General features: G+C 40.4%; 1 protein-coding gene across 1 annotated transcript; it reads left to right on the top strand.

Annotated features, from left to right (window-relative positions):
* The first annotated feature begins 9 nt into the window (after positions 1 to 9).
* Positions 10 to 14,635, top strand: LOC139713535 (proteasome subunit beta type-7-like). Its single transcript, XM_071625259.1, has 7 exons — positions 10 to 83; positions 7,446 to 7,527; positions 9,352 to 9,449; positions 10,377 to 10,517; positions 11,626 to 11,800; positions 12,542 to 12,693; positions 13,963 to 14,635. Exons 1-7 carry the CDS (start codon positions 22 to 24, stop codon positions 14,072 to 14,074), a joined length of 822 nt encoding a protein of 273 aa, XP_071481360.1. The 5' UTR covers positions 10 to 21; the 3' UTR covers positions 14,075 to 14,635.
* The last annotated feature ends 3,390 nt before the right edge of the window (positions 14,636 to 18,025 follow it).

Below are 18,025 nucleotides of genomic sequence, written 5' to 3'. Positions count from 1 at the left end.
CTGCATGATACAGCAGCAATCATGTCGACTCCTTTGATAACTGAACCACACTCTGGTGGATTTGTCTTCGAAAATGTCCGGAGGTTCGTAATTGTCAACTTAAGATGGCAAATAGAATTTATTCCAAAAGTGTATTACGGCTAACTTCGTTGCATTGATTAACGCATATAGTCATAAACCGGTGCTATCATTCTGCACTACGTGCATTCTCGCTCTCGTTGCAAAGATCCTGCACAGTCCCACATATTCAAAAATGTGTTATCTTCTTCTTCTTCTTGGTTGTTCTTCCTCCGGTAATTTATGCACTTGTCAAAAGTCCCGGCCCATATGGCATGGGTACCCGGGGATGGCCGGGACTTGCAACCAAGTTGGGCGGGGATTTCAGCATTTTTTTCGCCCGGATGGGTCGGGAATTAATAGACCGGGCTTTGTAGGGGAAAGAAAAACTAATTTGCCCCGGTGGGCCGGGGATGTACCGGGGTGTTGTCGGGGAAAATTCAATTAAATTTAAATTTATTTTGCCCCGGTGGGTCGGGAATGGGCCGGGCTTTGTCGGGGGAGAGTCACTTATTTTGCCCCGGTGGGTGGGGAATAAACCGGGGCTTGTTGGGGGAAATTCGCTCCAACCAAATGGCAGGCATTTGGGGCAGGAATTTTGGCCGGGATTGAGCCAGATTTTGCTTGAGAGTTGACCATGACTTGTACCATTTCCAGTACGGTATGTGACCATAAATTATTTTGCTTGACTAGCAATTCCCGGCTATTGAGGACTCGGTAACATTGCCCAAAAGTCGCGTAAATGCATTATCACGTAAGAAAATAGAGCCTAGCGCGAAACATGCGCGATTGCGCATTTCATGAATTTTTCTGACGTGGAACCTTCGATCGTATTGTCCGCGGATGTGCGCTGCTTCACGCGATTCCATGCGGGCTGGGTCACACTGCCCAAAAGTTGCGTAATCGCATAAATCACGTAAGAAATTTGGTTTTGCGTGCTTATCCGTCGAGAATTTGACCATTTTTGCTGATTTACGCAATGAAAAATCACCGATGGATTGCGCAAGAAGTAGAATTACAGAAAGATCACGCAAGAACTACGGAAAAATCACGCAAAAATATAGCGCCACAATCATACGTGAGCTGTTAGTGATACATTAGTGATTCATCGATCAGTATTTCGTAAGTATTACATGTGCTTATTTGCGTGTTCTGTTAGAGATACATAGGCCTACGCCAATATTTTTTTTTCAGTGATACGTAGGTGTTACAAGCGCGAAACATGCATCATTATTTATGTCTGCTAATCGTCAGTGGAGAGTCGTTGGTGAACGCGATAGCGGCAACATTTTCGCGAACAATCGCTGATATTCTACGCATTGTTCACGCGTTGTTCGCGTAAGAACCACGCAAACTACGCAAAAATTACATAAAACAGTGCAATAATGCATAAACTTTTACGCGAAGCCGAGTTTTGAGCTCCTCAAAACCCGGAATTGCGTAAAGCACCGATCCGGCGCACATCGGCTGACAACTACGAAGGTTCCATGTTGTAGACCCCTAGACAAACTCATGAAATGCGCACTGGATTGCGCATGTATCGCGTAAATAAGGCTCAAATTTCTTACGTGATTCATGCGTTTACGTGACTTTTGGGCAGTGTGACAGGTCCTCAAAGGCCAGGTTTTTGAGCAGCTCCAAATTCGGCTTCGCGTAAAAGTTTAGGCAGTATTGTGCTGTTTTACGTAATTTTTGCATAGTTTGCGTTGTTCTTACGCGAAAAATGCGCGAAATATGTGTGGAATATCAGTGATCGTTTGCCAAAATGTTGCCACTATCACGTTTATGTGCAAATCATGCGCGATTCATACGCAGTTCATTGTGATAAAGCGCAGATTAATGATGCGTGATTTTCCGTGGACCTCAGTCGTTGCACACAACCACGAATTCGCCCTATATGGGGCCTTTGCATGCCTATGCGCTGAAAGTGCGTGGTTTTGGGATGTTACACCACCCGGCCAAGTCCCGGCCAAGTCTCTGACCGGTCGGGCAAAATTTTCACGGAGTGATATTTCCGTAGTTCTTGCGCAATTCATCAGTGATTTTCATCGCGTAAATCAGCGAAAATTCTCAACGGACAAGCACGCACAACCAAATTTCTTGCGTGATTCATGCAAACTTAGTGAGTACGCGACTTTTGGGCAGTGTGACCGCGCCTTGAGGGTCGGTACTTGGCCGGGGATTTCTATGCAAATATACCCGGCTTGTCGGGGACTTGGCCGGGGATTTCTGCACAAATATTGCCCGGACTGTCGAGGAATTGGCTGGGGATTTCAACTTCAATTTTGCCTGGCCTGCCGGGGACTTGGCGGGGGATTTCCGTGAAAATTTTGCCCGACCGGTCAGAGACTTGGCCGGGACTTGGCCGGGACTTGGCCGGGTGGTGTAACATCCCAAATTGCAAGTGCGATGCAAGTCCCGGCCATCCCCGGGTACCCAGGGGCCGGGACTACAATTGACAAGTGCATTACTCGGAGATAAACGGTTATCCGCGTCAAGCTGTTATGTAAGGTCTAGGCGTCCTAACTACAAGGTGAATTTTAAGATTGTATCGGAGGCAGTGGATCGTAATATCGGCAGAGAGAGAGGTAGGTAATGAGAGAAAGGGGAACAAAATGCTAGTGGTAAAGTAGCCCGACCAGACGCTGTTACTGAGTGTTGCTGTGCGAACACAACTGTCGTCGTCTGACAGTCTAGGCATGCACCTTCAAAGTGGGGAACCACAACACAACTACAAAACTTATGAAAATTTAAGCATTTCTTTTTAAAAAACGTATACTTTACTCACGTTAAGTGCATTCTTACAGAAGGTTCATAAGTCCATAGAGAGCCCTCAGGCTCATGATAAGTCCATTGAACAAAAAATGACACTTTCTAGCGCAGTAGAACAGTTAGTCACCGACCGTTGGGGTTCATCATTGCAGAATTCAAAATGGCGAGTTGACAACTCAGCAAATTATGCGTGCGCATGCATGGCTCGAAGTGCAGTGCAGCAATCTATTGGGTGCGTGCGCTCTTTGCTAGCAGCACGCATGGTCGACAGCGTGACCTTTAAAAGTGCATGCAAGTCGAGTGAACTGCCGATTATCAGATGTACCGTTCGCACGTGCTGCATAAAATCATCATTTTCGGTAAGTTGTAAAATGTGCATTTCAATATTGATAGCATAGATATGAAGTCTCATTAATGAAGATTTCTATTAGATGAGTTTGAGGTGACAAAAAAAATGATCTAAAGTATCAAAATTCAAAGCGATCGCATGCGATCGCTGAACTCTCTTCGTGTTGTGGGTCATGACGGTACAGCCCTGTCGCTACTTACAGCGACTAGACTGTGTATAGTTAATGGTAAAGGTGGAGATGTCATTTGCAGTGAAATCCTGGAGCTGGGTCACCTCGTCTGGACGGCTGAGTGCACTGATGTGTTGGATCAAAGCAGCTCTATGGGTGTGAAGGGTTGGACAGGAGGCAACAAAGTGGGTTGTGTTCTCTTCCTCCGCTCCACAGACTGACAGAGTCTACAGATGGGGGTGGAGGACTTTCCTATGGTCATCAGACGGCACTGTGTTGTGTAGGTGCCAGTTGTGAGCTGGGAGCGGAGTCTTGAGGCATTACGGAGGTGTGGAGGCAGGGAAGCTGGAAACAGACTAGTAGGGGTTGGCAGGCTTCTACATTGTTTCCATAGAGCAAGGGAGTGCCTTGTATCCATGACAAAACGAATCTGTGCAGTGTGGTGATCATGGACAGCTCGACGACACAGCCTTCTCCAGCTTGGGTAGTCGACGTTGGAGGTGTCTGAGAGGAGAGGGGGTAAATTGAGCTTGGCAAGAAGCTGCTTCCAGTAGAGGTGGAGGGGGTGTTGTTTGCCAGTGCATGAAGGAGGATCCTGTGCTCGAATCTGTCTGAAGGCAGTGTGACTAGTTGTCCTCTGGAGAGGATAGTGAAGAGCTCAGCATGAAGGGAGAGAGGAAGGATTCCTGTCAGAAGGGACACAGCTTCATTCACAACACTTTTGGGGAGGCCAAGGAGTTTCTTGAAGAGGAGAGCCTATGCGGAGTCAAGCTTTTCCCGAGAACGTTTGTTGAGCTTCACAACGGCAATTCCATACAACATCCTGGGGATACAGTATGCGGACCAGAGCTTTGCAATGATGGGAGATATATTATATCCCTTGGTGATGATGTTGGGAGCCGGGTCTAGAGGTTGTGTTGACTTGGTGATGCCTAGGTGGGGGTGTTGGTTGATTCCCTGAATTTGTTCATTGTTCAGATGCCAGATGTGAGTATTGTTGCATTTGTGGCTGAATACTAAGATGGCACTCTTCGTTGGGTTAATCCTGTATTTCCAGGTGGTGACATAGGTTTGAGTAGTGTTGAGCATCCTTTGCAGCTCCTCTGCTAATGAGGCAATCAGGGCAACGTCATCTGCTATTAAAGACAACCACCTCAGCGTACAGATTCTGAAAGTGGCAGCCCAGGTCTTCAGCTCTCAGCACCTTTAGAATTATGATGTTCATATCCATTTTCTCCATCCTCTACACTTGTCCTTTACTGCACTATTCATAAGAGTAACAAAAATTAATAAGAAAATGATTTAACAGATGATATTCAAAAAGCAATGTGGAATACACAATTTGCTTAAAAGTAAAGTTCAGGGATAACAGTGTTGTTGAAAATGCAAAATGAAATGTGCTCATCTGAAATGTTTGAGACCAACACAACAGAAAATGGATATTTTTTAGTTCATTTTGAATGCTCTTTATTTCTTTTTTTTTTATAGATCAAAAGTTCTGGCAACAAAGTAAACTCACGTGTATGATTTTCCAGAGCCTGTTTGTCCATAGGCAAAGAGGCAGGTGTTGTAGCCTTTAAAGGCATTGGTCAGCATTGGTCATCCAATGGCCTTTTAAACCGCCTCCTGACTAGTGTAGCTGGCACTGGTCTTGTTCGCTGACCAGAAGCAATGGTCGTAGCAAAAGAAGGTCGGCTAGCCATAGCTTGAGGACACTGTGACCTCGTTGCCATTCATAGTGACCACACATTTTGTATGACTGTCAGCTTTTCCTCTAAAAATGAGAGGCAAATGTCAGACATTAACATACAAGCAAACAATAAGCATAATATGCAGTATAATCATCATGTTACCAATATAAAAGCAGATCATAGCAAAAGTGTGTGCCAAGCACACTTGGGCAATGTAATTGTAATCTTTTCAGTTCTATTTTTTTTTCTTTGCAGCAAAGTAAGCTTTTTATGCCTCCGCCACGAATTGGTGCCGGAGGCATTATGTTTTCGGGTTGTCCGTCCGTCCGTCCGTCCGTCCGTCCGTCCGTCCGTCCTTCCGTCCGTCCGTAATGAATTTTGTGGACAGGGTAACTATCAAAACCTTTTGAGGTATCCTAATGAAACTTGGCATGTATGTGTATCAGGGGGTGAAGTTGTGCCTATCAACTTTTGGGTGCAAATGCTCAAGGTCAAAGGTCAAAAGGTCAAGGTCAAATGCGTAAAATTTCACTATTTCCTCCATATCTATGCAATACCTGAAGATATTTTCTTGAAACTTAGTGTATACATGTATTACCCAATTAAGATTCTCTGGTGAAAGTTTGGGGTCATGAGGTCAAAAGGTCAAAGGTCAAAAGGTCAAGTAAAATGTTAAAATTTTACTTTTTTCTCTGTATCTTGGAAATTGTTCAAGGTATCTTTATGGAACAAAGTATGTATGCATGTACTGACTGGCAGTGGTTATCTAGGGAATTTGGGGTTCATGTGGTCAAAGGTCAGGGGTCAAAGGTCAAGGGCAATACTTCAAAATTTTACTATTTTCCTTATATTTATGCAATGCCAGCTGGATTATTTTTTTTAAACTTGATGTATGCATGTATAACCCACTAGAGATTCTCTGGTTTTTTGTTTTTTGTTTGCCAAGAAGGTCAAAGGTCAAAGATCAAGTGAAAGTGCTGAACTTCTTTCTCCATATCTCGAAAGTGGCTCAAGTTATCTTTAAACTTAGTACATATTTATGTATGTTCTGCCTGACATTGATTCTCTTATGAATCAAAGGCCAGATGAAAATGATAACAATTTACTGTTCAATACAGAAATTGCACTTTTTCTTTATACCTTGACAATTACTCAAGTGCGTAAACTTATGAAAGGGTCAAAGTCGAAGTTAAAGTTCTTAAATCCCCAAATACATGCTCTCCTATTCATCCAATTAAACATAGGTCAAGGAAGGTGAACATTTGATACATTTGTGACAAACATGTCATTTTAATATTTTGCCAATTTTGTGAAAATGTAATCACACATTGTCCACATGTACTATAGACCTATTAGGAGAATCATGCATTATGGCGGAGGCATACCAGTCACCATAGCGACATTTCTAGTTATATATCAATTTAAAACTGCACCTTTATGAGCCCATCTATGAAGACATTGTATAGAAGAGGGGAGAGGATTTCTCATTGCCGAACTACATGTACTCTCTGTAGTGGGAAAGTGGAGCTGACATCACCTTTCCACAGGACCCGACTAGCTGCTCCTTTGTACATTTCCGCAAGAGTGCTTTGGGCTTCAGATGGGATTGGTGTGGTTTGAGAGCTTCTGGAATAAGCCAGAATGCCACACACAGTCAAAGACTTTGGCTGCATCTAGGAGTGCTAGGTATGTTGGCTTTTTTTGGACAGAGTTGAGTTCTAAGATCAGCTTGAGGGTGATTGATGTTAGCACACAGAATCTGGTAGGTTGGAATCCAAACTGGAGTTCATCTGGGATATTGGCTCCTGTTAAAGAGTCTTCTATCCTCGGCTTCAAAGTTGTTTCCAGTAGCTTAGACAGCGTTGGGGTCAGCGAGATTCCTCTGTAGCTGGATGGGTCATTAACTGGTTTGTTTCCTCCTTTGTGCAGTGGGATGATGAGAGCCTCTTTCAGAGATACAGGAAGATGTCCTTAGGAGTTCTGGAGCAGAAGGAGACGCAGCCTGCGGAGGATCGGACCTGAGTGGACCAGGTGCTCAGTGGTAATGCTGTTGAGGCCTGGAGCTTTTCCAGTCTTGAGCTTTAGAATGGCATCGTCAACATGGCTTGAAGTGAGAGTGTCATCCCCTGTGCCTTGTATGTTGTTACTGCGAAATGTTGCATTTTGTGAGCTGGGAAGAGGAAGGTGGTTGAGTATCTTAGCCCTCTTGGTGGTGTGTAGGTGTAGGTGGAGGATGTGGAGCATCTCTATTGGCATCGGATGAGAGGTCTTGGAAATATCGTCGATGCTTGTAGCTGGCTGTCTGCCACACGTCACACCGTGGTAGTAGGCCGTAGGCAAGTAGGGAGGCCTAGCTATCAATTGGTTGTTAATAGTTCTATTTTGTTCATCTCTCTTTTCCATGCAGGAACGCGATGCTTGAGAAGAAAGGCCTGAAATCCCCCACTGCAGTGAAAACAGGAACTACCATTGCGGGATTAATATACAAGGTAAAGTCTAAAGAGTGCTAACAAAAAGTTGCACTGACTTACACCCTCTACTTTTGACTTGTCTTTAAGTTAAACTTTACAGAAAGGAATTCCAAAACTTCTTGTAGAACCTAATTCATAGTGTCCTAGCGACTCCTAGTAATAAATCTATAAGTTCAACCAATGGCAATGCAATGACAATCACAATGACATGTCAAACTCAAACGACCCGGAAATTGGATCAATTGGACTTTATGACTTGGACTTGCCAACCCGTCCGGGCAGCTTGCTTTACAATAGTTAAAAAATAAAGGTGCCTGCACTTTGCAGATGTGATTTATGAGCTCTTATTACATCACATGGAGGCCCTCATCTTGCATATGATTTGTCACTGATAATATTTACTCACAGTTTTAACATTGATAACAACATGATCTTTCAAATTATTTGATCCTTTACGGCTTTGAATTTGATGATGAGATGGAGAAGTGATTTTTTTCTTTTTTACTTTTAAAATTTACACTGTGTTTCTAAGAGTAAAGATGAGATCTTTAGTCTAATGACATATGTTGGATGTTCATATGAGCAAATTTTGTGGTAATGCTCTTTCCTTTGTACTCCCTCAATATTCCATGATTCAACTGTATAACAGCTTATATAATGTACATTACCTCAATACTGTTGTAACATTTTTCAGCTTTCTGGTAACAAAAGAAAATATGCTCATTCTGTGTGCAGTGCTGAGAGGATACGGTAGGACTAGCTTTTCATAGACTAGGATGTGATCAACAGTGATATTGATAGAGGGAGAGTTTACAGCCTTGAAGTATTGCTCTTGATGTTTGTATCTTTTTCTGTCTCTGTTCTGTATTTAATATAAATGTATCATCCACAATTGGTTTTGTTGGTTTTCACGACATGTATATACTCCTCAATGGAGTCTTTTCACTTACATGTAAACTTTGAAGGCAGCCAGTGATAAGAAATCAACTTTTTAGATTTCTGTGTTCTTTTTTTTTTGTCTCAGTAGTTTGTGAGGACAGCTCTTTAGATTTCTTTACACTCTGAAAGCTATTATATCAGTTCTTTATACCTTCTTTACATCAAAAGGGATTGTGACCTCACTGTCAAATACAGTATTTACATACTGACATGCACACACATGCACACACACACACACACACAATACACATACAGTACATTTGTACATAATGCAACAAGAGAGATAAAGAAAGAATAACTAAGAAAAACCACCATACAGGCTGTTGTACCTTTCAGGTGGACCTGTTGCTGCAGTCGGGAAAAGACAACTTCAACCAATATATGGAGTCCTACCATATTGTATCATCAGTGCACGCAGATTTTAAGCATAGCAACTGCTTTTATCAACACGCATATTTTCTTCAGCTATTGCCACTTTTCTGCCAATGTTCATTTCTTTTGTTTGGGGGGGGGAGGAGGCCAAAAATGTATTAAAAAAGTGGGAAAAAAGGAAATTAGTGGTTTCTTTAATTAGGTGCTTGATATACAATGTATCAATGTTGTGTACATGAAAGTACATATGGCTGCACATTTACCCAATTCATATCAATCTAGATAGTCTGCATATTCATGGTACAATGTAATCTCCTAAAGCTTAAAGATTGTGAATAAAAAAGTTATCATTTTGATGTGACTGAGCACACAAGGTTCTGTCTCATTTTTGCAATGTACAATATGTAAGTAACTTACTTTTTTTCTGATACTGGTTCTTAGCTTGTTAGCACACATATATGCAGCATGGTGAAGACGAAGCAAGTACGAGTTATGTGTGATTATCTGTGTTCTATGTGGCTTTATTCTCAGGATGGTGTCATTCTTGGAGCAGATACAAGAGCCACGGAGGGTACGATTATTGCTGACAAGAACTGCACCAAGATTCACTTCATTGCCCCTAACATTTAGTAAGTCTATACTGTATACTTACTCTTTTAAATATTTAAGATGATTTTGGTCAAAGGCGTCTTTATTTAAACTACAGTTTGAAGGTGAATCAGAGCATCAGATCAATAAGTCTTACTTGAGAAACTAGGACTTACTGTCTGTATCATATGTTATGTGCAATGTAAGTATGATAGTTTGCAAATTGGGACTTGTAAGATAACTCTGTGTTTTTATTCACAATTGAGAACCAAATGACAGAATGAGAAAAAAGTTCATCACTTCTCCGAGAGAAATATTCATAAATTCCCACCTTGGACATAACATTCAAGGCATGTGCAGCTGTTGTATGTGACAGGAGGCATTGTTTCACTAGATCAAGATGTCAATTTTGTGAAAATCTGTGGAACTTAAGAAGTTCATGATGACAAAAACACCACCAAATATACTGCATGCACAGTAGTGATCACCCTATAGCTATTATATTAATGTCCATATTAATTTTTAGTTATGTGAGTGATTTTCAGATTGTGGTGCGATGTTTACAAAGAGTCACTTCTGGTCATATGACTGTGCATGCAACATCAGAGTAATATGACCAAGAGAGCCACATGTACATTGTACTTTGGAGGGCATATTTAACACTGGCATTTTGTTAATGCAATGTATTCTAAATGATTTTGTTTCTTTTTATTAGAAAAGTTTGTTGCCATGACTCAAAAATAGATGTTACAGGTGAATAGGTCATAATATCAAACAGTTCACTGGCACATACCATCTTCTTTATGTTTGTTTGTTTTTGTCTCTTTTTCCTTTTTTGTGTGTTTTTTTGTTTGTTGTTTGTTTTTGTTTGTTGTTTTTTTTAAACCTCTGGAAGGTTGCCAATTGTCACGTGTCATAGCAATTTGAAGTACAAAAAGTTAATAATGAGTCTTCTTATGACCTCACAGTTGCTGTGGAGCTGGAACTGCAGCCGACACAGAGATGACGACGCAGATGATTTCCTCCAACCTGGAGCTTCATCGTCTCTCCACGGGGAGGGAAGGGCGTGTGGTCACCGCAAACAGGATGCTCAAGCAGTTCCTGTTCAGGTCAGTCCACAGCTTTTATCAGGAATACCTGTAGTCTCAAGGTGCAGGCAGAGTAATGTGTATATACAGTGGACTCCCGCTGTATTGAAGTCATCGAGACGGGCAGTTTTATTTTGTTATATTGAAAGTTCGTTATAACCCCAACAAAATCAAGAATAGAATACATAGAGTGGATAATGTTGCGGCCTGAATATTTACTTCTTTGTAACCAGAATTTCGTTATAACTGTGTTTGTTATGATGGGAGTGCACTCTATGTTAGTTCTTGTGTTTCCGACCAATATTTGGAAACCATGGAATCGAGAACCCTACACATGTTATCTTTGTGGTTGTCACACCCAAATGAGGAGATATATGTGACCCTGCATCACAAAACCAACAAAAAGTCGCCAGACATAGATTTTCAGTTAAGAGCAGATTCTGAAGCTTTAAAATGATGTATAACTCAATTCAAAGGGACTCTCCTAACCTATCCTTATGTTGGAAAGAAAGCACACATGCTGGAAAGTGTGAACTGAGAAAAGAGGCTTTGAAGTACAGAGTCTATTCAAGCGCTTAATCTTCAACAAGCTGTGCTAGCTGTGTGATGAATGGAACAAAAAAACAGGATGTAAACCACTGTAGCAACAACAATAAAGGGATTAAAGGGATTAGCATTATCCTATCCAAAGTTAGTAGAATTGGAAGTGAAGAGTATGGACAGGGTTTTTAAGAAATGAAAAGGGGATTCTACAAGACACAACTGATCACACTATTCTACCAAAAAGTGTTCAAGAAAAAACTGCTTAAAATGCAATTCCTTGTCATCTTATGATCCCAACCTTAAGTATAATGTAGAAGAAGACTTACTCTTTCAGAAAATATAAAAATCTCAATATTGGCTGGGTGAACCCATTTCACCTATTTTCAGTCCTCACACAAAATCAGTGCATGCGACTTTTTGTTCGTTTTGTGATGCACGGTCACATATGATACTTAGGTTCCTATGTCTGTTCATCTTGCACCAATGCTTGTGTTTTCAGCTCTGTAGATTCAGAAGGAAAGGGATGAGAGGTATATGCTCATGATACAATGTACAGCTGTATTTCTTTTTCTGCTCCAATGCTCAGATACCAGGGGCACATTGGAGCTGCCCTGGTGCTGGGTGGGGTGGACTACTCGGGCTCGCACCTCTACAGCATCTACCCCCACGGCTCCACCAACAAGCTCCCCTTCTGCACCATGGGGTCGGGATCCCTAGCTGCCATGTCGGTCTTTGAGGACCGGTACCGTCCAGACATGGAGGTGAGAAAGCAGTCTGCCACGTCAAACTTTGCCCTGTTTTCAAATCCTACACTGTATGTTGGCTACAGCCACAAATCCGTCCATGGTTATATTATGGTGGTGATCCTGATTTAGGTCTTCGAGTCTGTTGTTACCATGGATGTGGAGTCCTTGGTAAGTAACCAGTCACTGAATGTGAGTGCTGTCCATTTACAGAGGTAGGAAAGCATCCTGTAGATGATACGGCAGCAGAGACAAATTTCACAATTTCAGCAAAGCAAAAACAAAAACAAACAAAATCAGTGCAAAAGGATGTGTCATGTTAATGTCGACGTTGGAAAAAAAAAGTGGAAATTCTTTCATAATTATAAGTAAATCTTTGCTTCAGAGTGTACAGTCACAGAAATCCATACTTCTGAAACATTGTTGGAAAAGTGATGGGATCACAAAACTTGATAATTATGACAAGTAGCTGTCATTCATTTCTCAAGACCTCAGATTTGATGACTTTTATGCAGTCATGTTGAGCAGTCTTGTTAAAATTTGAAAGTTCAAACCAGCATTGCAGTTGTGTTGGTATTCTGGCAAATACATGTATGTATTACCGCCATCCCTAGTCTGTGTACAGCATTCAAGTCTTTGTTTTGATAGTTGTACAAACTGCAGTTTTGATAGTAATGTAGACGAACTTAGATTGCAATGAATGAACTGCTGTTCAAGAACAATGTGAAGTATTCATGCTCTTCGTAATTCATGACACAGGAGGAAGAGGCTAAGAAACTTGTCAGAGATGCGATCGCAGCTGGAGTTTTCAACGATCTTGGCTCCGGCACCAACATCGATCTCTGTGTCATCAAGAAAGGCAAGGTGGACTTCCTGCGGCCGTATGATGAGGCCAACAAGAAGGGTGTAAGGTAAGTCATTACCAGGGTCATAATATCACACAGAATATGCCGGCACCAGTAGGAAGTTAGATTGGCAAAGACAAATATGTGCATTATCTTCATATGAATGTTCAAAAACTTTGGACTTTTGTCACGATAGGTTGCCTTAAAACAAGCAGTGCTCCTCAAACTGTTGCGAGAAATGTTAGGTTTAAAAATGCATGCCAATCATTAGCCATTACACATTAGCCAATCAAGTCTCAGGAACATATTTGTGGCATGATGATTACCTTTGATTTTAGAATTTTTCTATTGTTGTGTTTCATGAGACAGATTGAATGAAAGAAAAAAAATTATTTGAACCTTTTGTTGTTGATATAATTATTTTGATTGCAAAATTTACAAAGTCCTTTTGATCGTTACATTCATAACTCTTGTATTGACAAGACATTCTAGAGGAATTAAGTTCGTGTTTTTCCCTAAAATTAGCAACTTTTTGTGTACTATATTGTTTATAAAATGCAGATCTCAAAATTTTAACAAGGCTTCCTCCACTCTTTCACCTATTGGTTTATATCACATGCAGTGAAATCCAGGTGTTCCAATGACAAAATTTCCACCAAAAAAAAAACAAAAGAAATCCCATGGCTTTATGGGTTAGAGCACACAGATTAATCATAGGACTTCTAGAAAGCCATGTTGAACCGAGTTTGCTGCAGTGCACATTTGTATGTGCAGTGCCAGCTAACTGCAGTTGTTTGACGTTGTCCCCATTTTTTAAGGACATGATAATGATATGTGATGTGGCATATGAAAACTATGTGGATAACATTTTGAAGTCGAGTGATAATACTTATGTAGTAGACCCGTCTTATATATTTAGTAACACACAGCTTTGAAATTGTGTTAGTTAGGGAAGGCAGTATACAGTGCACTCCTGTTATAATGAACATGGCTATAGCAAAATTCTGGTTACAACAAAGTAAAAATTCTGGCCACAACGATATCTGCTTTATGATTTTTTATTGTTTATTTGCTTGGTTATGATGAAATTTTGAAATAATGAAAGAGAACTTCATTATAACGGGAGTCCACTCTACCAGAAAGACACACATTTACATGGGTGCAAACACATAGCTTAGATAGCTTGGTATGCCCAGTGCATTTCACATTGATGTACAAAATGCTTGTCATAAAACCGGGACTGCATTGCCTCAACAAGCATCTGTGCATCTACAGCATGCAATGCATTTTGACAGTCTACCTCATGTAATACACGTTCTTCTCTCTCTCTTACAGACAAGGAAACTACACCTACAAGAGGGGTACAACAGGGGTACTGAAGAAAACCGTCACGCCCCTGCCGTACGAAGTTGTAACCACGCGGGTGGAGTCAATGGATACCTCGTGATCCCCCTAACTTAATGTCCTGTAAAGTTCAATCACTCCTCTAGGACTTTCTTCTGTATTGAAAAATCATTTTACATCTTGACATGACGACATTTAATGTCACAAGAGTAGAATTGTTCCGGTGTAAATAATGATGCAAGTACCTTAGTGTAAAAACTTTAACCATTAATGAAGTTTCACTTCCTCAGAGAGTGAAATCCGTCTGCATGTCTACCGACAGTGTAGGAAGATGTTAACCCTTTAGCAACTGAAGATTCCGTACATAATGGCCTATTGTTCCTTGGAAAGTACAGTAATATTACTCTCATTTTGACAAGTTTCTAAATTATGCAAAATAGATCACTGCATGTTTATTTTTGTCTTTTATAAGTTATGTGTATTGGAAGGCTATCAAGACTTTACCAAGAGACTTGTGTCACAGAAATAATTGACATATTTTTGTTGACCTTTGACCTCTTTCAAATAAATTAATTACATATTCTATATGAAAACAATAAAGAATAGTAAAGCATAAAACTAAAAGAAAGCAGACAGGCGGTTTAGGGCATTTTAGGGAGTAATATGAGTGGCAGTTTCGGTCGTTTCAGTTACTTATGGGTTAATACAACATGTAATTTGAGGCGAAGCAAAAGCAGATGGCTCTGTCATGTGTGGTTATAATAGTCAAATGTAATATCTCTTTGCGATAACGTTTCATGACGCGACCATTCAGGTTCAAAATGGATTAATAAAACTGAAGTGAAATTTATATCGTCAACATTTCTACGAGTTTGCATTGCAAGTGTTAAGTCCTCAGCCCAATATTCTGCGATAAGATTTTGTTTTTTTTTTTTTTTGTTTTTTTGGACATGTTTCATTCCACTATTCCCAGCATTCTCACCTCAATGTCTATTCTAATGGCCGCATTGTTAATATGGACTTGTAATGAAAGTCTCTATGTGTATTATGGTTGTAATGATAGATTACTTGGCTTTCTTGCTTTTTTTCAGCAGTGCCCAAGGTCAGGATTAATTAAGGACTGCATCCTTCAATGTTTGATTCAAGGATACCACAGATCGCAAATAAGGTCAAAATGAGCATTAATTTTGTTGTAAATGCTCACAAAGCTGTACATGTATGACTGACTAAAGATGACTTTCTCATAGACCAGTTCTCTAATGTATTCAGATTTTATGCAAGCTTTGTTCACAGAAGTTGCCCTTTACAACCACAAAGCTTGTTGGAGGCTTGCTCTACCCATCAACAACTGAGTGAATTCCTGCCTATGGAACATTATGGAAGGGAGCAGGTGAATGAAATGCTTCGTTTAATACTAGGCTGTGGGAGAAAGACACATCTGTAAATTGTTATAGACCAATTCGGTTTGGGTACTGTTTTTTATGTTAATTTCTAACTGGGGGCTTCAAGTATGCCTAACAAAAGATAGTGTATCCACAGGCATAGCAACACAACTGGCTTATTGCATAACTTATTGAAAGTGCTTTTGTTTTTCTTTGGAAGCCCTCCAATTATCCCCGCCATAAGTTACGGCGCTCTGAAGTCGGATTCATCTATACATTGCAGAAACTGTCCATTTGGCAAATGGAGAATTTTAGAATACTCATTACATGTGTAAACTGAATTTTAGATTCATGAAGACACAAGTCACAGCTGTAAGATTTGTTCCCCACCCTTCCCGGTACATTATATCATATCTTGATAGGACTTGTGAGAATCAACCTGTTGTGGTGGTTTTCCCTTAACCCGTTGAGGACCGGCTGATTTTGCTACAACATGCATTTCCCATAGACACTTGCCCGAGTGTGCTCGGGACTTGTCCTCAAGGGTTTAAAGCCCAAAGAAAGTTCTGGTACGCCTGCAAAAGTTGTCAAATTTCACTCCCAGATGTGAACGTATGCCTAGGAAATGCGCGGAATAACGCTGTAATAACAAGATATTTGATGGGTAACGACATATACTAGACAACATACTCTGAAAACGACATGAGAATTAACCTTCTAAATCGTTGGATTTTCCCCTTCAAAGTGACTCCATGTACACGTCCGGTCCCACAACGCTTGGTCATACTATGGCAGCGGCCTGTATAAAAATACATTGTAGCGCTTCGCGTTCTGGCTACTTGCAGTAATGGTCCAAGTTGTTACAACGCGTGCATCAAAAACCTCTTTGGCGCGCATGCAAAATTAGCGTGCGCCTATCGAGCACCTCTAAAAACAAAGACGATTGATAAACAACAAAAACTTCAAAGCCCGCGCGTCTCAGCAACTGAGGTGATGTGCGTATAGGCTTGAGGACCGCGTGCAGTCCATTTGTTTTGTACAGGATTAGCGCACACTTTCCTGTCTGCAGGCCTCATTTGGTATTACTGAGTATACAGTAGAATATGGTGATCACGAATTGGGTGTAAATTGTCTGAAATAGGGTCGAGGTTTCCCTGAGACCGAGTTAGTCTGGAGCCTTCTGGAATAAAAGTTGGTTTTCCAACTTTTATTATTTTTCTCAAAACACTCCAAAACGACTCATCATTCCGGCAAACCGCGTCAGCCAGGTAAGTTTCTTTGTAGACTCTTTCGATATATTGCAAGCAAATATGAACTGGTGCCAGACGGGTTCTCAAGCCCTTACCAGAACTTTGTTTTCACTTTAAAAGAAATTAAAAATTAAAAATTTCCATATCTGTATGGGATAGATAGGTCCACTGCCTCAAATCATATTCCTCACATTATAATACGACTGCAGCATTTTAATTCACATGCTGAATACACATGTATCAGCTGTGCCTCTCCAGATACTGCACTTCACATGGAAACCTATGCTGATGTGATGTGGAGAATTGCAGACATTTCAGTAGGGAAGAATAATCATGTCCACTGTATAAAGATTCGCAAGCTAGTTAGCTTGGGCAGTTACCTGTACAATTTCCCTTAAAGGAACAACAGATTTGTTTTGTTAGGCAGTTTCAGCTTAATGTCATTTTGTTTGCTGCAAGTACCCTCATTCTTTGTTCAGATTTTGTGTATTACTAGGTCAATTGAAAGCGTAGCAACTGCTCATTGTGATTTTGGAAGACAAATGCTGTCAATAAAACATTAGTATTGTCTCATCAAGAGCAAGTATTGTGTGTACATTGTCTTTTCTGTTTCAAGTGATTGTATGTCACACAAACTTGAATGCCAGTGTTTTGTCATACAGCGAATGTCCTGCATATTTTATGGTTACGATACCTGACTTCTATTCTGCTTTAAAACACAAATGAGCACAAGCAAGCAAGAAAACAAAACATTAAAGAAAAAAAGTCAATCTCGTTGTGTCGCTGAAATGAATACACAAGATTCACCAGTGTCAACTCTCTTACGTAAAACAAATTTTATTTCAGATTTCTAAAAAAAACACACACACAAACATCACAACTTTGGAACGATCTTAACATTGCACAGTACTGTTTAAAGATTTAACACACAAATGTCAAAACATTCAGCAGTGCTCACAGCACGCTTTCAAATAGGAACCAACAATATACAAATAACACCTGCCATAATGTATGTATATATGTACTGTGTCTATGATTTGTGTGTGTGTATCAAATATGTTAAAAATGAACAAGATAAACATGAAGAATACATTAAATAGGGTAGTCACAGTGCATGATGTGGAGAAAGGTAGACCTATACATTGTGGAATGAGACAAGAAACCAAATAAATTCGAAGTAATGTTTTTTTTTTCTTATATCACTGTCTATAAATTTAATTGGGTGTAGTCATAACTGATTTGCATAATTGTTTTGCAGACGTTTTCTCATACTTGAGGCTGGTATGTAAATTCCACAGGACATTCAGCTATATAGAGTTGTATATTTTGGTATTCAGCACAGTGAGTTGGCCGGTCAAAACGGTGTACTTAACATATTGTATCACTCCTCAGGGTGTGAACACGGTTTATGAAATGTTGGCA

Source organism: Diadema antillarum, unplaced genomic scaffold (assembly GCF_040938485.1).
Source record: "Diadema antillarum isolate AM-2024a unplaced genomic scaffold, OU_Dant_1.0 seq00001997_RagTag, whole genome shotgun sequence".
NCBI lineage: Eukaryota > Metazoa > Echinodermata > Echinoidea > Diadematoida > Diadematidae > Diadema > Diadema antillarum.
Note: the sequence above shows the minus strand (reverse complement) of the source record. Positions and strands in the feature narration are given on the sequence as shown.